The following is a 20,954-nucleotide window of genomic DNA, read 5'->3' as shown; positions in this document are numbered from 1 at the left end:
CGGGTAGGGTGCTAGGAGGACATCCGCTGCTTGCTGGCAGTGATGTCCAAGCACCCCCCCTACCAAGGGCCCTACATGTCTAAGGTGCAAATAAAACCGAAAGAGGGGGGGCCCACTCCATACGGCAACCATAGGAGGGGGGCCACTGCCTAGTAACCCCCCCCCCCCCCCCCAAGGCTCATCGCAGGCTAAGCCCCCCACCCCCTCACCCTATTATGAGGTTATATGAGGAAGGGGGTAAGTTGGGGACAGCTGATAGACTGTCCCCCGGTGGTCAAACAGCTGTCCCCCGCCCGCCCCCCCAGCAAGGGGGCCAGGCCCACCCAGCCCAGGGGCCCCACCCCCGGAGGCGCCGACACCCCAGGCCCAGCACCACCCCCCCCACAACAGAGAGAGAGGAGCCAGAAAGCGCCGCCCCCCCCCGGAGCAAGCCCAGGCCCCCACCCCCAAACGCCGGCCCTAAAAGAGCTCTGGTCAGGCCTCGACGGGACCGAGGCAGCCAACCGGCCGGGGAAACCGCCGATGGCCTCAGCGGAGACCCCGACCCGTCAACCCCCCCTGCCCCGTACCAATAGTGCCCCCCCCCTCCCCCAGAATGCCCCCCCACAGGACAAGGCCGACAAGACCCCCTACCCCACTCCCCCCCAGACCCCGCAGCCGAAGCGGATGACACCCAGAGCGACCGGGGGCCCCAAGAGGGTTGTCCCGTCCCGCCCCAGAGCCAGGGAAGGGCCGATCCCAGCCCCAGGTGCAGATGGGAAGCCCATCCAGCGCCGCTGGCCCCCCCCCCCCCCCGAGCGAGTGATACCATTTCTAATGTCCTCCGTGAAATGTCGTATTATTGAACCTACCTAAGATTTTAGATTCTTTAATTTACTTCACTTGAGCAGTAAGGTTTACTTTTTTTCATTAGCTTTTGTATAATTTCTTGAACCTTTCCTAATCACTTTTCCAAGCATTTTTTTTTAATATAACAAACTGTTTTGCTGTGGTTAAAAACGTTCTATCATTGCACTTTTTTATTATTTATTCTTTTGTAACCTTGAACATTTCCTATTCACAGCTGTGGTTGTGAAGCCAATCCTGATCAAGACAACAAATGTTCACTGCAAAATAAATAAAACAAGAATAAAATACATTTACTATAATGTATTTTATTCTGAAGGTGACACTGAAATCATTTTTTTCTTCTGTGCAAAGTGACTGTTGACAAGTTTATGTCTCCACAAAGAGAACAAAGTAACAGGAAATAGAATTTGGGGTCACCTACCATCAAACTTAACGACATGATAGTATTTCAAAGAAAGTCCAACACAACATGAACTTAAAGATTTTTTTACACTACCTGTATTCTATTCTCTGTACCAATTGTCCTTGTTTAACCTGTAACATTTAAACGATTGACAGCTTTTGTTTAGCAATGACAAAACATTTCATCAAAACCTGAAAATATACACTTTACCTTGCAGATGCATCAATAAAAGGGAACTTTTCCAGGTGGATGTTCTTTGAAGGAAAAACTGCTCTAATAAAGATTAAATGGGTTTGTTGGAAAACAACAAACTCTATAAGTCTTGTCCTGAATAAATAAAGGTGCAGGCTGCTGTTATAAATCAGGAAACATTAAGCAGAGACCGCTTTGTTTCTCATTTATTACTTTCTCAGTCCATAACTTTCACATCATAAACCAAATATCGACATCTGTGTCTTTCTGTCAGCTCTTTGTTTTTGTCGTCTTTGGGGATTTATGACCCCGCTTTTGGAACTCAGCTTAAACAGATGTGATAATGGGAAAATAGCCACGAGGTCCCACTAGGCTCGGGGGGCGTAGCCCATCCTGCACCAACCGCAGCGCCCACAGCACACACGCAAAACAGTACTTTAGTGTATTGAAGCTAAACTTTACTGTTTTGATCAAACACAACAAAATACATCCTACAGTCACAGACGTGCTACAAATAATACAAAAAGACCAAAATAAAAAGCTTTGGGCTTCAGCAACAAGACAGATGCAACAGTATTGCACATGATAAAAATGGCCTGTTTGGCAAACCAAACGATTAAAGTCAGTAATTAATGAAAAACATGCAAACATGTAAAAATATTAATACAAAACGCACAAAAACAAAACATACATCATAAGGCTGAATGCCTAAAATAATCAGACTGAAAGATTTAAGCTATAAAAAAGTTGGACTAAATAAAGGCTCTTAAACAGTTGGTTCGACGTGATTTTCGACCACACTTTCGTCCAGTTTCTAACCAATGTTCTTCCTCACAGAACAGCAGCACTGCTGAGAACATCAGAACTGCTTTAACGCACACCACTCTAACATAATTCAGACAGTTAAAGGCAATGTTTTTCATGTTAAGTTAAAAAAAAAAGTTTTTGGATGAAAGCCACATCTGAGCTCAAATGGAAAATAGTGACCGGAAGAAGACAACAGGAAATATTAGCTGTACAAACTTTGTTTTGTTCACATCAATGATGATCTGAAAGGGTTCAGATGAGCATTTATTCATCGCCAAAAGGCCTTTTTTTTTTTTTTTTGCTGTAATTAACCCTGCTGATAACAACGAGCATTTAAGAGTCCACTTCACAGAAAAGAGGACAATTTTCCATCCAGGCAAAAAAGCTCAGCAGAAGCTAAAATTAACTTTCAGCAGGTTCTAGCACTTAACAAGTAGGGCACCTACAGATGTTTTCACAGCTTTGGCAGCGCTGTAAGGCCCCAGCTGATGTTTTATAATTCAATAGAAATCAGGAGGAGTTTCTTTTTAGCTTTTTGCAGCAGCAGGTGATACCTGTTGCATTGAATTGCAGGCACAAAAAGCTTCTGAACAATGTAAGACCAGACCAACGATAACAGCTGATTGTATACCGGAAACAGGGCTCCCTTGGATGACAATCGAATACTGGGCTGTGTGTAAACTAAAGAGGACTCTACTAGAGAAGTGCTAACCAGTTAGGAAAATAAATCATCTACATAATATCTTGGGAACTTGCCCTTTACACGTTTCAGAGGAAACTGAGTCTTCCTTCAGCAGTGGGAGCGTGCAGCGCGCCTCAGTAACAGTAGTAAAGCTGTGAGCGCAGACTCCTGAAGGTGTCCTCCACGCTCCCGCTGGCCTGCTCTCCTTCATACAGCACCGAGTCTGGAAGCATGACGCCCTCTAGTGGATCGGGCTGGCAGAACTCCACTATGAACTCCTCCTCGCAGTCCAGCAGCAGTCTGGACCATGCGCCCATGTCCAGCCGACCGGCGGTGCCGCCGTATTCCTCTGGCAGGACGGATGCTGGGAGGTTACGGTGCAGAGAGCGCAGGTCTGAGCCATGGAGGATGTACTGTCGGAGGAGACCACAGTGGCGTGTCAGAGATGATCTGTGCTGCACTCACCCTCAGCTGTTTCCAATCATCTTATTTCAGCCGTGCAGCTTCATTTGTCCCAGATGTCACGCCTTGATTCAGTTTCCTCAGAGTCTTTGCCTTCTACTTAGCCAGTTTTCCAAATTTGTGTAGTTTTTGAGTAAAGTACTTTGCAATAATGACTCATACTAACAAACTGTGGGAAAATGAAAAATTTGATCTGTTGCTGATTTTGTAAGTCCCCCCTCCTAAAAAGAAATTAAGTCATCCTAATGGCAGGTTTGTTTGAACTGTGAGAGATAGAAAAATCACAAAGAATTACAGATTTTAAAGAACTGACATCAATTATCTGTATTTCATTGAGGTAAATAGGTATTTGATTCCCTTATTAAGAGTTCTAGTTCACACAGACCAGTTCGACCTGCTAGCTGCTGATTAGCTCAATCAGATGTCTCCACATTCTGATTGAATGAACACACCTGGTCCAGGTATTAGCAGCAAGCAGTGCAGGGAGAGCTGCAAAAACAGGCAGGGTGGTAGATCTCGAGTACCAGGAATGAGCAGCCATGAGTTAACTCTCCTATTCAACCTTTTACCTGAATAACAGACACCTGTTGGAAGTGATCACCTGTAGAGAAGACACCTGTCCACACAACAGTCAGACTCCAAACTCTCCAACATGGAAAGACTAAAGAGCTTTCAGTGGACTTAAGGGAGTAGATTGTAGACGTGCATAAGACTGGAATGGACAACAAAACCATCAGCAAGAAGCTGTTGTGTCAAAATTCAAGAATTACAGGACCATCAATTCGCCTTCATGGTGGGGCAAAAAGTATTGAGTAAGCCATCAATTGTGCAAGTTCTCCCACTTAAAACCATGAGAGAGGTCTGTAATTTCCTAATAATTGCTCCCAAGGTTGATTTCTTCACACCAAGTTGCTTACCTTTTGCAGATTCAGTCTTCCTGGTGCAGGTCAACAATGTAATTTCTGGTGTCCTTAGACAGCTATTTGGTCTTGGCCATAGTGGAGTTTGGATTGTGACTGTTTGAAGATGTGGACAGACGTCTTTTATATAGATAACCAGTTTGAACAGGTGCCATTAATGCAGAGGATCCTCTTACAAAAGAAGTTATAGGTCTGTGGGAGCCAAAAATCCTGCTTGTTTGTAGGCGACCAAATACTTATTTTCCACCATAATTTACAAATAAATTTTTTAAAAATCAGACACAGTTTTTCTGATTTTTTTTTTTTTTTTTTACTTTTTTGCCCCATGGAAGGTCTGGGGTTCCAAACCAGATGTGACCTGGTGAAGTTTCCATGATCATGAGAACAGTGAGAAATCGGCCTAAAACAACACAGTAGGAGTTATTTGATGATGTCAAAGCATCTGGAACCACAGTCACCAAGAAAACCATCTGTGACTAACTGATTAGTTAGGAATATGAAAAATCATAAAATACTTTTTTCTTTCTGTTTATTTGATTCTATAAAAGACATTTTGATAAGAATGACAGTACCGCGATTTAGCTGCAGCTACAGCTGTATTAGGAAAAGTCCCGCCCCTTTAACTGTCTTTAACTGGCTCATAAAGTCGCTCAGTTCCAACAAAAATCCCAGCTAAAGCTCGTCTTTTGCAGTGTAGCTTTCCGCGGGATCCGGTATCAGACTATGGGGGGGGTTTGTCAGCACTGTTTGTCTTGTCATCTTGATTTTAAATTTTATTGTATTTTATGCACAGCACTTTGAGTGACATGTGTTGATGTAAAAGTGCTATATAAATAAAGGTTGATTTGAGTTGATTTGTGGAACAAGTGAACAAGACAATGAAGCTCAGAGAAGCGATTTCCGACCGTTTTCTCACTACATCTCCCATAATGCATTGGGTTAAAGTGACAGCGTCTGAGCGTATGAGTCTTCCCTGTTAAACCTCTTGAAACCACAACAAACACATCAAACAGTTTTTAAATCTTCTTGATTAAATCAGAGATCAACACTTTAGTTCTCCTTCAATGTTTGTGTTTATTAACAGCCAAACATCCCAGAGTTTTGTCCATGTCATCTTTCTAACTGAAACACTTTTCTAATAACGTCTGGATTATTTTATGTGTTAAATTTAAGAAGAAGTAATAACAATATTTAAGAAACAGGATTAAGGTGAAGTAGCTTAGAGACACGATTAAACTAAATTCAAACAATTCAATTATCTAAAAAGAAATAAAACTTTTTTGTTAAAATTTTCAAAGACTTGATTTTTGATTAAGACAATAGAAAAACGAATACAATTTCAACATATTCACTTTTTGTGTAGCTACAGAAAACATTAATATTGTTATTAATTTTGTTATTAATATTGTTATGTTAGTCTCTTTGTGTAAATGTTATCAAACATATTGTGATCATTTCATTTGTTTAAAAAACCTACAGTTGGTTTTGCACTAACATTGAAATAAGTATAAAAAAAATGAATCACTATTTAGAAAGAATTTATTTGTTTTTTGTGAAGTTACATAAAATTGCATGTTAATTAACTGGAGGGAAAAACAACTACCAGGGTAAAATTTCAAACATATTAGTTGAAAATTATTACAGAAAACGAACTTAACTTTTATTACATCTATTAGGGGGAAAAAGCTGCAACTTCCAGATTTTTCTGCCACAATTATTACAAAAATGCACCTGAGATAGCAGAGGGGCTGTACATCAATACAGACTATAGAGTTTCTCCTTTTTTCAGTTTTTAAATGCTGGTGTGCTGCAGGATTTTTGTCAATGATAAAGTGTGCCTTGGCTCAAAAAAGGTTGAAAAACACTGGTGTAGAAAACCTAAGGAGGGCTGAAGCTCAGAGCCACAAAATCTGAATGATTTAGAAATAATTTACACAATAAGAGTGGAGACAAATTCCTCCTGATATGTGCAGAAATCTGATCAGTAAATACAAGGAAAGATTGACCTGTGGGCTGCAAATAAGGGCTTTGCCACAAAATTCTAAGTCTTTCTGGCAAAAGGGATCAAATACTTATTTTCCTCAATGAAATGCAAATCAATGTACAGTATATACATTCTTCAAAGACGATTTTTTTTTTACCTTTCTGTGTGGTTTTCTATCTCTCGCTGTTCAAATGAACCTACAGACGACAGACTTTCAATTTTTATTTTTAAGTGGACCAACTTCTAAATCATCAAGAGATCAGACGCTTCTTTTCTCCACTGTAAACAGTCTACATTTCAAAATAAAAGTTTGTAGTGTTTTTAGTATGATGTTGCATCATTTTCTCTTCCCCACATACTCCGATTTGGCAAATTTCTCCCAAAGAATCTACTGATATCCTAAAGTCAGAAAATCTTGGATTTGTAAGCCAGGCAGGCCACAAGGAGGGGGTGCAAAAGACTTCATGCATTAAAAACTGTGCTGCTCAGAAGGATTAGCACCACAACTTTTTGGGTTTCTGAGCTGCTCAGAAAGGTGTTGTTTTTTTCCGGCTGTGAAGCACAGCAGAGTTGGCAGCAGTGGATGCAGTTTGTCTTAGACCCAAACTAAAGAAACAGCTGTTTAGGTGTTGTCTCTGCACTGTAGAAAAGACAGAAGGTACCAGCTCTGAACAATAAGCCATTAAAAAAAAAACAGTGGGGACAAAGTGAGCTTTAGCTGTAATCGTATTAATCAGGTCGGCCAATCAGAAGAGACATGGTCTCCGAGTGGGCAGGGTGTTACTCCAACTGCTGTGTTGCACAGTGGGAGACACAAAACCAGCTAAACTGATTTTTCTAGAACATATGGGCTTTTCAAACTAATAGAATGAATGCATTTTGCTGTAAATGTGTGAAAATAAATGTCTTTGAGATGATTGCACTGTATCATATTTTTTACCCCCAAGGTTTTACTTTGATCAACCGGAAACTGACTTGATTTAATTATCAGATCCAAATCAAACAAGACAGATCAATTTCAATTAACATGTTAATATTTGAAAGGGCCTCAAATCACTTTATACAGGGAAAAATGGGCCCCGGTGTCAACAAGGTTAAGAACCTCTGATCTAGGGTCCATTCATATTGGCAGGTTTGATTCTCACCAGGACTGATCGGTTCAGATAATCTGCTGTTTGAGTGAGGGTTCTGGTTCACCTCAAAGTGAACCAAACTGCAGAATTACAGTAAAAGTGTGTGAAAGAAAACCAAACCTGATGAAGGTGTGTGTCATTATTTGCACTCTCTGCCCATTTGGACATACCGTAGTCCGGGGAACTAATGTGAAAGCAGCCCAGAATTTCCGGAAAAAATATATGTTTTCCTCTTTCTATGCATCCAACTCTTCTACTCTTCACCACATTTGAGCATCCTGACAAACGATAGTGTCAAATTCAAACAGAAATAACACTTCGGATGTGACAGTAGGTGTTGGGGAAGAAGGAGAATCCTTGAAGTGGAAAAGACGCTCACAATTCCTGCATTACAGCAAAAATAAAAATCTAATAAATTCACAAAAACTGTATTTGAACCCAGTTGTATGTCCTGTTAGCTAACTCTAATAGGTTCTCTATATTATCTCATGTCAGGACAGTGTTTATAGTTTATTTCAATACTCACAGTTTAATTCCAAATGAACATAGACTAAATAAAATGGATTTTTACAAGGACCAAGATGTTTAGCATTTATTTTTAAAACAATAATATCAGGATACAGTCCAGAAAATGGAGGAAAAAAGTACAAGGACAGTTCTTACCCTTTCTGCCATCTTTTCCTTCAGAAACGGCTTGATTATGGCAAAGATGCCTTTGAAGATCAGAGGCTCGTTGATGATGTTGACCGCCTTGATCCGGATTGGAAAACCATCCTGTGAATTCCACAAGAAACTGCTGTAAACACAAGGACTCGGTAAAACCGGTCTAGAGATTCCACGGCAACTCAAATTTAGCACGCATGTATTCCTGATCTTTATTACATTTGCAATCACATTTTTATCAGGCTTTAAAACACAGTATTGCTTATTTTAACATTTAAAACACTAATTATATAAAAAATGGCATTTGCATACTACATAATACATAAAATATAATATAATTTATCATAGACTGACCTGGAGGATGCTCACAACTTTTTTGGCAAGAAACGGACCTGGATTGGACGCCTGTGACATGCCCACTCCTGTGTAGTCAACCAAGATGATGATGCCGTTAACCTGTGTTTCCTCAGGCTGGATTAGCTTCTCTAGAGTCAAATAAATGGCTCTCACATTGTCAACAAACGGATAATCGTTTGGTTTCCATTTCCCTAAAGACAGAATCATTCAGATGATTTAGTGCTCTGGGATTTTCAGAATGTACTTCAAAAACTGCTGGATTCTTCAGGATGAAAGGAGAGACCCACCTGGGCGGAGACAAAGGATGTACCTGCCACTGGGGTCTGGCCGCGGCAGGACCGTGAGAAAGCCCAGGTCCAGGACGTGTTTGACTGTGGACGGCTTCAGGTCCTGGAACACCTCTGGCCAGGCCCTGCGACCCGCGTGGTAGTTAAGGAGGAGCTGCAGCGCGCGGTCATAGTCAAACTTCCTGGCCCGCAGGAAGCGCAGGAGGAAGGCGTCATCTAGCCGCGTGTGCAGGTTGGGTTGCTCCTGATGGGCCATACACAAGACACATGTGCAAACAAAAGACTGTGCTCCTCAGGTTAGCTAAAACACTGAGAAAAGTATTCATAAAAAGGCATGCTGCTATGAAAATTGAACTATATTGTAATTTTAAGTTGAAACCGTTTGTTTTATTTGTATTTTTTTGCATTATGTGTTTTTATTTGGAATGGAGAAAAAAAAGAAAGATTATCCATCTTAATGACTAACTGCATAAACAGAAGTGCTTCTATGTTCATTTCAAATGGGACCAGAACAAACAAATGGGGTTTATAAGACCCAGTGACTCTTTAAAGAAGAAAAACAAAATAAAAATAAAAAGGCAATTTACATAGGGGTTATGAATGCTGTCTGTATACAGAATAAATGAGTTATAATAATAATTTAAAAAAATACCTGTAATATGAAATTTTAAGAAACAAACACACTTTTTTCAAAAGGGCAGCTTTTCTGATGGTTTCATCCCCATAGCAAACATTTTATGTTTGGTTGCCAGGGGATGACGGACAGATCGACGTGAGTTTCAGAAGAATCAGCAAAAGTAAAGTTTTTTTGCTAACCACGCCCACATTCCTCTTATGTTCATCATTGCAAAAACATTATGGTCCTTGCTGTCAGTGACTGCTGCTGCGGGACACAGTAAAAAAATGTTTTTGTTTTTTTGAGGCATGTCCTACCTTCAAAAATAGATCTATTGTCTTGTTCTATTGAATGTAGATACATTTATCTTATAAAACATGAATGGGTAATATTGGCTATTCAATAACTTATGTTTTATCATGCATGTTTTTCTTCACAAATGGGTTTGTTTATGTTTCCTCAAAACTCTAACACATAACCCCTCCAACCTGAGAAGAATAGGCCAACAGAAATTATTTGCACAATGTCAAACCTTAAGAATCATGTCTCTCAGCGCCTGGACATCTCGAAGACGCCACTCTGGCTTCTCCTGGAGCTCCTCTCGAGCCTTGGCCTCCAGTTCAGGAGTCAGGGTGCAGGAATAGATGGGTTGAGGGGGTGGGGGGAACCAGCTGTGTTTTGCAGCTGTTGCCAGGTCTGCTGGACTGAAACTGTGGGGTTCATGCTGTTCGGCCATGGACTGCCTGAAGCTGTTAAGGGAGCACAGGTGTCAAAACTGGTGGCAGTTCTGCAGGTGTACTGTTAAACATTAAAATTCACCTTTGACTTACTGGCTGTGTTATTTATTACGGATGCGCCGTGCTGGATCACCGGAAATTAATCAATGCTTTCACGGTTTTTACCTTTTAAACCGAGTCCATATAACGCACTGCGCTTATTACCAGGTGCAAGACAAAAGATCCAGTTTTTATTTACATGTACTAGTAATACCAACGTTACTATTTTCACAGTCTCAGTAATGAGTCAGAAAACAGAACAGAATACAACCTGACCCTGAACCTGAAGCAATGCGACGGAATCAACACTGACCCAAAAGGCGTTCAAAATTAACGCCCCACCACAAACATAAATAATATTATTTAAGAAAGAAAGTTGTAACTAGAGAAAAAAACGCAACCACAGCAAATGTAAAATCAACTTTGCCATGAAAAAAATCACAACCGCCTCCTGTTGAGAGAAAATATTTTCCGGGTAAAAAGATAGCGGTTTGTGATTGGCCTGCTTAGACCACGTGACACCTAGATGACTCCTTGTTTGCACTGTTGCGTTCAATGCCCCTCGAAAACTAGCTATGCTAATGCACACGTCACCAGTGTTATGGCTATTATTTATGCCATAATTTAAGAATATACAAATATGTGTTTGTTTTTGTTTATTTTTCTATGTATTCATACATTCATCTGTATTGTATTTTTCACCCACTTTCATAACCTTGGTAAAATGTAGAGAAAAACATAGTTAAAAGTGCACATAAACAGTGAAATTAAACAGTGTAAGGTTTGTAGTATTTAGAAGTTACGTTAATTCAAGTAACACCAACAACACAAGCCGTGCTTCACTTGTAGGCCACATCGACGTCAGGATTTAGCAACAAATTATGTGCGTGAACTATTAAAAGTAAAACTACCTTTATCAATGACACGTCAAAACGATAGATGGCAGGCTTTACCAATGTGTCCCTAAACCTGTCACAGCTTGACATTGTTAAAGGGGCTTCTATTATGTTCCAGGTTTGTCTTTCAAAATAAAATATCACATATTTGTTCGTGGTATAATGTAACGATTTTATTTCGAAAAGAGTTGAATATCTTTATAATATTAATAAGTGAGACTAAATAAGTGTTAAATCACAGTAATCATGAGTATCAGAGTAATTTGCAGGGCTTAACCCTTGTGCTATCCTAGGCACTTTAACATTGGGAGTTGGGTCATCTAGACCCACTATACAGTGCTCTGAACCTTTTTTCTTCAATGATTTGTGATCTTCACTGGTGTCCATGGATTATATGAAATCTTTCCACCTTTATCCACCTTTGTCATGGTAGGGAGAACACATCAATGCAAGGGTGGGGTCATCTAAGATAGCACAAGGGTTAAATGCTTTGGTTTGAGAATAGTTTACTTTTTTTTTTAAATGCAGAAAAAACGGCTTTAAAATGTTTAGGGAAATTAGGAGTACATAAAAACTCAATGTTCTAATTAAAACACTTAAATGCAGCTTTAGGCACTTTGTGGCTCTTAAACATCCAAGTAATTTTGACTTCTTGAGCATAGTTTATCCAATACTGTGCTGAAGTGTCTGAAGGAAGGTCAGTGCCATCCTACATTTATCAGGCTTTTGTGGTTTTACTCTCACCATCAAAAATATTGCCGATGAATAATAGCAATTTCTTTGAAAAAAATACAGGTCCTTCTGCTCCTTCAGGTGAGTTCAAAACATATTTTTATCATAAGAGCATAAAACCAGAAATTGATCTGGCATTTGTACCACTTGTACCAACTCCATTTCCTTTTGGTTATTTGTGTCAGACTTGGACATTTTGTTAGAATTGTCTGGTATTGCATCTGCTTTGTGTATTTGACTTCACATGCACCCAAATGACCTTAATTTGGCTGCATGGCAAGGCTGTGTTTTTAGTTAACCAGCTTAAGGAGCTGTTACTATCCAAATTTTCTCATTTCTGGTTGATTTTCTGATCATTTCTGTGGTTAACTGTTTAGGGTGAATATTTCAATTCAAAAATGTGGCATGGGAGCCTGTTTTACAAGAAATATAATATCAATGTATTATCAATATGGAGAGGGGTCAGTGGATGCTGAAGCACATGGTGCAAAGAGGTCAAAGACTTTCTCCAGTCAATTGCTGCAGATCTCCAAACTTCATGTGACCCTCAGATCAGCCCAAGTACAGCACGCAGAGAGCTTCATGGAATGGGTTTCTATGACAGAGCAGCTGCATCAAAGCAACACATCACCAAGTGTAATGCATTGGATGCAGTGGTGTGAAGCACACTGGACTGCACTGGACTCTAGAACAGGGGAAACACCTTCTATAGAGTGATGAATCATGCTTTGGTTTGGAGGTTGGCAGGAGAACGGTACATTTCTGACTGCATTGTGCCCAGAGCGAAATTTGGTGGAGGAGGAATTATGGTGTGGGGGTGTCCTTCAGGACTTGGGCTTGGTCTCTTAGTTCCAGTGAAAGGAACTCTGAATGCTTCAGGAAACCAAAACACTTTGGACATTTCCATGCTCCTGACCTTGTGGGAACAGTTTGGAGCGGGAACATGAATGTGCATCAGAGCACAAAGCAAGGTCCATAAAGACATGGATGACAGAGTCTGGTGTGGATGAACCTGACTGGCCTGCACAGAGTCCTGACCTGAACCCCATAGATCACCTTTGGGATGAATTAGAGCAAAAAGTGAAAGCCAGGCCTTCTCCACCAACATCAGTGTGTGACCTCACCAATGCACTTTTGGAAGAAGGGTCAAAAATTCCTATATGGCTGCAAAAGGTGGACCGACATCATTTTGAACTCAATGGGTTAGGAATGGGATGAGATAGTAGAACAATAAGATGCAGCCTGATATGAGTCATCTTTTTATTTTCTTCATACCTTTTATTTTTCGGGATTAGATCTTGTTTGGAGATACTGCCCTTAAATAATCTGCAGCTTGAACTGCAATGATTTCACACAATTTGGTCTGTTTTTGAGAATCAAGCTGCCACAGCAAGTCAAGACAAAAAGAAGTATTGCACAACGGAACCAAGTCTGCCACACTATCCTGTTCTTAAAGCACTATAATTTTGTAACATCTGCATTAGTTTGGAGCTCTTGAGAGACTTAAGCTCAAGAAATTCAACCCAGAAATTCAATGGTCAGAGATACAAATATGCTCCATTTCAAAACAAAAGACTTTTATGCTTAAATGTGTTTTTTCAGGTTTGTTTCTGTTGTGTCGGTATTTTTTATTGCTATGTTTATTACATGCAGATTTTGGCTTAGTCTAGATAGAGCTACCTACTGTGTTTCCTTGTTGCCGGGTAGATTTATATCAACGAATTGGTTTCTGTGTAATCATGAGGGATTTTATAGCAGTTTATCAGTGACTAAACTGCCACGTTGGAGCTTGCTCCCCCCCCCCCCCCCCCCCAGCTCCATTTATCAGTCTGTTCTGTCCTTTGGTGAAGTCTCCGCTCACAACAAATAACTTCCAAATATACAATGTAAAAATAGATGTAAGATTTATTAAGGAATTTCACATTGTAAGGCACAACATTGCCTTATTTTGTAAGGCAGTATAGGTCACAAGGCACAATTTATTTCTTGAGTTTAACTGAGAAAAATACTAAACAAATGGGAAAAAAAACACAATAATATTTGTAAAATTTGTATTTTTTTATAAACCATCATAACATGTGAGTGGTAAAACTCCTTAGCATGCCTTCCTGTGACTTTTAAAAAGTGGCACACTTGGCACAAATAGCTACTTTCGGTTATGTTAGTGTCTGTTTTTACAGTGATTCTCTGAATTTCTCCTGTTTTTTAGCAGTGCTTACAAAAAAAAACACAGACATAGAGAGGCTCTCTCAAAAAATACTTAAAAGAGAAAGAAAAAGCTGAAGCCGTTCCAGCCTTTCTCTCAATTTGTTTTTTTTTTCCCTATTGAACATCAAAAAAGAAAAAATAGCTACAATTCATGTGTGACAAAGTAAGGCTTGTTGTAACATTCACATGAAACTGGCGTCATCTATATTTTTTTCATTGAAGGACACTCATGTCACAACATATCGAGCGCTGAGAACAGTGAACTGGTACATTTCAGTCTCAATGAACAGCAGAAATGCCAGGAAAATTGAAATGCTTCTAGTTTATCTGGATTTCCTTAAGCTTTTAAGCTCAACTTTACCTACATACTATGTACAAACACATCCCTGAAAGGCTATAAGTGTGGTAACTTGTAATTATAGTTTGTATATTTTGCTACTTTCATGAAAAGACCCTGGTAGAACCTACAAATGAGCTGGCGGGATGAGAATTCACATTTATTAAATGGCCTCTTGCTTTGTGATGGTTGGCTGAGGGATGGAGGTGGGCTGCTTGGGCACTGTGGCTATGACCCCCTGAGCCATTTTATAATGCTCTGAGCCGGAGGCAGTAGGTGGAGACGGGATCGGGGTTTCAGGAGTGGCTGAAAGGTAGAGCACAGAAGAAATGTTAGGAGCAGCAGTGCTTGAAACAGCAGCAAGTTCACCACTCTGAAGTTTCCCGTTTTCTAGGACAATTTTCCAATAAGGAATGAGTCCTTTTGTGGAATTTCTCAGTGCATTAATCATGTTAGGAAAGAATAACGAGGTTTCTTTGACCACATAAGCCTGATTATTTTCCATGAAGAATTTAAAGGATTATTTTGCCGAGCCTGGCTTGGCCTCCCAGCTGTAGATGGAGCTGAGTCTTGAACTTTGGGGGCTATCCTTTATTTAATAAATGTTTCTGATTACCAGAGAGTGTTTTCATACTACTCATGTTATTTACTTACAGATTTGACCGTTGTGGATGGGTGTTGGCATGCTGCTGGCCACTATGACGTTACTGCTGAGGTGCTCTTGAACCAGATGAGGATGTAGGTGAGGTGCATGTGGAGCTTCGTTAGCAGAACCTGAGACACCAAGCATGAAAATAACAAATACATTAGGTTTTAGCGAATTACCATGCTTCAATTTGACATTAGCTCGGATTTCCTAAGACCCACTCTGATGAAAGATGTGTTTTTGGTGTTTTTACCATGTTCTTGTAGCATTTTTCTGATGAAGAAAATCAAGCTAAAAATTGGCATTTCTCAGTATTTCTTTATTCAAATTCAAATGAAAAATATTATAATTTTGACGTAGAAAATACCCCAGAGGGCCACAAGCTCCCTGCTCTGAGCTTTCAGCAACGGAGAGAGGAAAGAAACCTTACCTCCACAACTCAGAGGTGAATTTCTAAATTTCTGATGAACTCCTGCAGCTCTGCAGAAACTACTGTATGCCGTAGAAAATGACCCTGGTTTTTAAAAACGGCATTATCATAATCATGCTTTTGCTATAGATCAAAAGATGATTGGAGATGGACTCATCTCAGGATAGAACAAATGATGGACTTAGTGTGTGGTCATGTGACCCAGAGGTTTGTACTGTGATGATGTAGAGTCAGTTTTGCAGACTGCTGCTGGTTGCTGTTGTTGTTTGGACTTCACCAAACTGATTTTTTTTAAAAATACAGACAAAAGACAAAATAGCCTAACGGTCGATGCAAAATGTCAAGAGAGCCTGTAAAAAAAAAAAGGATTTAAACTGCCACCCGTGAATGCCAAAGTCATACACCTAGTTATGAGGGACATTTACCTAGAATATAAAATGAAAGACAAAAGATCAATACAAATTTCTCTCAGTGTAGTTTTCACGCATATTAAAACTAACAGCAAGGCAGAGAAAATACTGTTGGAAACACATTGTAATTCATTTGATTTTTGCAGTAAAATGGACTGTTTTACATTGGAAGTGACTGCTGTTCTGTTTTTTCTTACAAGCCATCTAGTGGTTGCATGGTAAACTGACATGGCTCCACTAATTTCATTCTTTTTAATTGCTTCAAAACCAACTGCAAGTGTTTGCCTTTGTTCAGAATGGTATTATTTTGAATGACAAATCTGAGACTTGGTTTGAGTTTTTTCAGACCGCAGCATTGTTTAAGACGTATTACTATTAATTTGTCCAATTATGCTGTCCTCTAATAGATTCAGCAAAAGGCAAGGTCAAGTACCAACTCAAGCCTTTAGTTTTCTTTCTTCTCAATAGGTGTAAAAGCAAAATCAAAAGAGTTTTAGAATTTGACTTTAAATCGATTTTCAGGAATCCCCTTTGACTGCTTTCCATCTGAGTCTTAAGGCCTGTTCACACCGGGACGAATTTCGCCGGCGATTTTCGCCGACGTTTAACGCCTCGTGACTAAACAAAGGGCACCAATGAGAGTGTGCACACCGACGCGAAAAAACGCCACGCGCCAAAGCGTCAAAAAAAAAAACGCCTCGGGTTCGTTTTTTTTTTTCCGACGCGTCGCGTCGAAATCTATTCGACCAATGAGAATTGCGCTTTTGCACACGTGTTTGGAGCTTCTGAAGTTACAGTAAAACACAACTTGGGGGCGCTCAAACACAAAACTGCCTTGCTGAGCACATATACCAGCGAAGAAGATAGACGCCAAGTAGCGTCTACACTGCCGCGAAGAAATAATGACGGACATTCTAAAATATCCCCGAACCAAGTACCAGTTGGAGCTACTGATGCTTGAAATATTCATGTTTTCTTTGTATTATTCTGACAAGCGCGTAAATACTTGCTCTCTTCTTTTGAGTGAAAAGCGACTTTAAGAATCGTAAAGTTGCGCAGCGCCACCTTGTGTACAGGAGTATTTCTGTTTACATTAAGCGCCATCTAATGTCAGGGAATGAAATTGCATGTTCGCTCGGCTCATCGTCAGCGAAAATTGCCTGGGTGTGAACACAAAAAACGTGGCGAAAAACGCTGGCGAATAACGCCTGGCGAATATTCGTCCCGGTGTGTACGGGCCTTAAAACCAGATGTGAACTTTCGGAAAGCAAACCGACCTGACTCAGTCCCTGGTAAATAGTGAATAGTTGTTTAAGTATGTATGGTCTATATTAAGGAGAAACCAGTTGTGAACTATAAAGTAAGCACATTTTGTCAAATGGATTGTCAGCCATCTTGGTTGAACTATTATGACTGAAGCTTAAAATGAGACTTTAGGCTGTTTCTGCGGGACATTTCTGACCCAAGCTTTGAAAAAACACAAGCACAACTTTGTACTAACACTGCAGTAGTTTTGATAATACATGGTGACAGTGGCAGACAAATGTAATTTTTCTGTTAGCATTTAAGATTTAAACACTAAATTATTCCACAGTTGTTTGTTATTCTGGTATCATTTTGAGAATGTCAGAATAGAAAAAAAGTAATTTAGTTATAATCTTAACTGTAAACCTGATGTTTAATTCTCTTTGCTTTGAATATTTTGTTACATTTTAGTATAGGGTGTACCCTGCCTTTGCCCAGCATTAGCGGGGATAGGCTCCAGCAGCCCCATGACCCCAAAAGCAATTTGGCAGGTTTGAAAGATGGATGGATGAATGGAAGATGAAACAGCTAAGTGTCTGCTCACCTCCTAGGAGCATTTCCTGCAGCAGGTTGTCAATCTTTGCCATGCCAAAGAGTTTGACGAACTGAATCTGCTCGATCATTTGCCAGGTGATGCTCTGCAGCGTTGGCAGCAGCAGGAGGAGCTCCCCAAAGCGGCCCCGAGAGTCATACTGCCTGTCGTTGATGTAGTCCTCCAGGCTGACCTGGACCTGATACCGCATTCGCTTGATCTTCCCCAGGTCACTCAGACCTTTAGCATCTGTGAGAAATGGAAAAACAATTTATCCTAATGCAACCAATATTTTTTACGGGTAGTTTCTAGAGAGGAAGAATGAGTCCAGACACTTTCTGAAGTGTTGTACCTGGGTCAAAGAAAACTATGGCCTTCAAGCAGGCATACTCATTGTCATCAATTTGCAGCTCTTGGAAAGGAAGCACCAGCTCATCCAGGATCCTCACAGCCACTCTCCCAACCTCCAGCTCCGGGCAGTTCCTGGGAATAATGTGGTCATTTCCTGCAAGACAAAAACCAATTGCATTAAGAGGTGAGAAGCTTTGACAAGAAAAAGAATGGGAATTATTTGCACTGTGTTGGGTTTTACCTAATAGGAGGATGTCTTTGTAGAGCATCGACCTCTTTGCAGCACCGAGCAGGAGATGCTCTCCTGCGTGAGCTCGAAGCAATGCCACCTGGAACAAAGAGCATGAATAAGTGTTAGATCCCAACTTGAATCTCTGCACCTTTTAATGTTAAGATCTTAGTTTGTTTTTCAAGGTTTATCCTTTTTTCCAAAAAGGTCCCACATGTCAAGCCCAGCATTTTAAATCAGGTGCAGAAAAACGTTCTGGGAGGAGACTCAGGATCTCTCACTGCATCAGCAAATCAGTTACTAAGCCCCGGTCACCAGAGTGTTAATGATTTGGCATTTTTTTGAGCAGGGATATAACTTAAAAACCAGCTCATCATATTGTGAATTTAGAATTAAAAGACATTAGTGGACGGAATTAGGAGTTTGAGCATTGAAATGTCCTCCATCCCCAGAGGTTTTTCTTGACACGCCCTCCGTTTTCTGCTAAAGTTTTAGTTTATGGAGGAAGGAAATGGAGAGGGAGACAAGCCCATAACCGTGTGCTCTGGAGCTCACATCGCAGCTGGGAGTTGACGGGTTGATGAGTGACCAGAGTGTCTATGCCTCTATGTACACGGTGTCTGTATGAGCCTCACCTGGTCATCCAGGGCCAGATCGCAGAAGGCTGGGATGTACTTGGCCCACTCCACCAAGACAAGCAGCTGCTGCTTCATGGACTCGCAGACGTCTGTGATGGTGGCAATCTTCTTGGTCCTCACATCCCCGTTGAGTATAGGAGTTGGAGACGTGATCTGCATAGGGAAATTGAAGCCATTGGCTGCCTTGTTACAGGGGATTAATGGCAGTTACTGTGGGTGTTAGGTTCTGAGGAAACCGTACCTGTCTGGTCATAACATCTGCTTGAATCAGTGCATTGATGGACGGTAAACTGCTGTCCTCATAGCTGGATCGCCTTGTGCTGATTCTGTCTCTTTCATTCTGTACAGCTGAAAGCATCCAGATTCATACTTGAATTAATCAAGAAAAAGCAAGAAAAATAAATTCAATGCCAATCTGGACGTTGCACAAGAATGGGACGTCAGAAAGAAAAATAAGTCTTCTAGGGTTGTCGTGTTTATCAGTATATGGTCATTATTGCTTGGAAATGTTTGCTCAGCATAAGCCTGTCAGAGACTTCAGTGCTCCATTGAGTGAACATTAACAAAGCAGTTCTCCTGGGGATTGCAAAACTCATAGACCAGTCACATCAATTCAGTGGAGACACTGTGGCAGTGATTTGAAGATTAAATTCTTGTTTGCATTTGTGTTTTAGGAAGAGAAATCTGACTTTAAAAAAAAAAAGAAACATGCAACTGGTGATAGATAACATTTACTTTGAGAAGATAATGGTGTTATACCTTCTTTCTTCATGCCAGCTCTGAAACATTTCTTCAGTCTGCAGTATCGGCATTGATTCCTCTTGTCTTTGTCCACTATACACTGTCTACTGAACCTGAGAATAAGGAGAAAAACGCAGTTTAGGCTGTCATGCATAATAGAAATGAAATCATCAGATTCTTTTCTGTCAGTTTATCACAAATAATTGTCTCTTAGTAATTTTTTTTTTTGAGGTAGATCTTTTTTTAGGGGTTCCTTATACAATTAGTGTGGTTGTGCAGTGATTTGCATCAGCAGCTCAACCGAATCCCCTTTGAGTGTTTCTGAGCAGCAGCTCTGCCCTCACCTGCACGAGTACATGTGGTTTTTGCGGACACTGCGTCTGAAGAAGCCCTTGCAGCCGTCACAGCTGGAGGCCCCGTAGTGTTTGCCCGTCGCCCTGTCTCCGCATATGGCACACAAGCTACCAGCTGCCAGGTGGCCTGTGGCGTTCATGTTGGTGCTTTCAGCCGGTGAGGAGTCTGGCAAAGACAGAGGAGGTAAATCCCATCAAGTCAGCAGCAGTCCAGGTCTTTAGATTTCGAAGAGCGGGGGTGTTTTTTTTTTTTATAAATCAATCAGAGAGCAGAGCAGGCAGTGAGCTCAAAGAAAAACAGATCAGTGGTTGGATTACAGAAGGTGTGAATGGTCTGAATGTCAATCGGGCGGTTGACGGCTGACTGAAAGCAAAATTCACAGGAGCCTGCGAGGACCTGTTACCTATCTGAGTAGCTCATGGACTCAGCAGAGTATAATTGATGTTGGTTTGATTACATCTCCAAAAGGAACCACCAGGGACAATTTTCCATCAGTCACATGCCATGATACACACACACACACACACACATTTGTGATAGCTATTTGAAACTCAGATGGATTCATCAAGCTACTGGTAACATTTTATATGATTGATTAGAAATGTGAAAAAGAGATGAAAAAGTTGGCTTTCCCATCAGGTTTGTGAAGCTTTCATTGGGAATGTCGGAATCACAGCAGCAGGTCATGGGAGACTGCCTGTGTAAATCAGTTGATGTCATACAGAAAAACTGCATCCTTCTCCTTCAGCTGAAACCATGTGGGAACTGGCCGTTTGTAACGGGAGAAGGGTGATCAAGATACTCCAGCTACTCCTTCTTCACAGAGTGAATTTCTGCTCACAGCCAGACAACACATCGCTGCACAAGCTCGAACAGGTCAAATGGCTTGGACCAGACAACCTGAGAGCTCTGACGATACAGCCTTCTCATAAAACAAAAGCTCTTAATGTTTTACTTATCGCACCCCAAGGTGATAAAAGGCCAGTGCGGGGGATCGTCTCTGTGCGAGCCAGA

At 40.8% G+C, this 20,954-nt stretch overlaps 2 protein-coding genes across 6 annotated transcripts in view; both read right to left on the bottom strand.

The window, feature by feature from the left end:
• Window positions 1–1,634: 1,634 nt before the first annotated feature.
• ttpal (tocopherol (alpha) transfer protein-like) lies at window positions 1,635–10,630 on the bottom strand. 2 transcript variants are annotated; one of them, XM_004071011.5, is made up of 6 exons: window positions 10,186–10,630; window positions 9,888–10,104; window positions 8,740–8,983; window positions 8,450–8,643; window positions 8,096–8,206; window positions 1,635–3,346 (listed from the first exon to the last, which is right to left on the bottom strand). In XM_004071011.5, the coding sequence occupies exons 2-6, from the start codon at window positions 10,089–10,091 to the stop codon at window positions 3,068–3,070; spliced, it is 1,032 nt and encodes a 343-aa protein (XP_004071059.1). In that variant the 5' UTR covers window positions 10,092–10,104; window positions 10,186–10,630; the 3' UTR covers window positions 1,635–3,067. The 2 variants fall into 2 exon arrangements, with proteins under 2 accessions (XP_004071059.1, XP_011475919.1); XM_011477617.4 differs by having other exon boundaries at window positions 10,175–10,608.
• A 3,016-nt stretch (window positions 10,631–13,646) lies between these two features.
• hnf4a (hepatocyte nuclear factor 4, alpha) overlaps window positions 13,647–20,954 on the bottom strand; it is a 35,447-nt gene continuing 28,139 nt past the window's right edge. For 3 of the 4 annotated variants that reach the window (XM_023956917.2, XM_023956919.2, XM_023956918.2), the window contains exons 2-10: window positions 19,931–20,105; window positions 19,605–19,699; window positions 19,087–19,193; window positions 18,843–18,998; window positions 18,220–18,307; window positions 17,980–18,132; window positions 17,640–17,876; window positions 14,959–15,078; window positions 13,647–14,610 (exon numbers count right to left, since the gene is read on the bottom strand). In XM_023956917.2, coding sequence (XP_023812685.1) covers window positions 14,468–14,610; window positions 14,959–15,078; window positions 17,640–17,876; window positions 17,980–18,132; window positions 18,220–18,307; window positions 18,843–18,998; window positions 19,087–19,193; window positions 19,605–19,699; window positions 19,931–20,105 — 1,274 coding nt within the window. In that variant the 3' untranslated portion in view covers window positions 13,647–14,467. Of the gene's footprint in view, window positions 14,611–14,958; window positions 15,079–17,639; window positions 17,877–17,979; window positions 18,133–18,219; window positions 18,308–18,842; window positions 18,999–19,086; window positions 19,194–19,604; window positions 19,700–19,930; window positions 20,106–20,904; window positions 20,938–20,954 lie in introns of those variants that run through there. The other variant, XM_078950192.1, reaches the window with a different exon arrangement.

Source organism: Oryzias latipes, chromosome 7 (assembly GCF_053564925.1).
Source record: "Oryzias latipes strain Hd-rR chromosome 7, Olatipes_Hd-rR_3.1".
Lineage (NCBI taxonomy): Eukaryota > Metazoa > Chordata > Actinopteri > Beloniformes > Adrianichthyidae > Oryzias > Oryzias latipes.
Note: the sequence above shows the minus strand (reverse complement) of the source record. Positions and strands in the feature narration are given on the sequence as shown.

Coding starts and splice junctions, on each gene's coding strand:
- ttpal (XM_004071011.5), bottom strand. CDS start 10,091: ATGGCCGAACAGCATGAACCCCACAGTTTCAGTCCAGCAGACCTGGCA. Junction 8,644..8,739: donor CATCCTTTGTCTCCGCCCAG/GTGGGTCTCTCC, acceptor TTCTGTCTTTAG/GGAAATGGAAACCAAACGAT. Junction 3,347..8,095: donor AGGAAAAGATGGCAGAAAGG/GTAAGAACTGTC, acceptor CTCCTCCGACAG/TACATCCTCCATGGCTCAGA.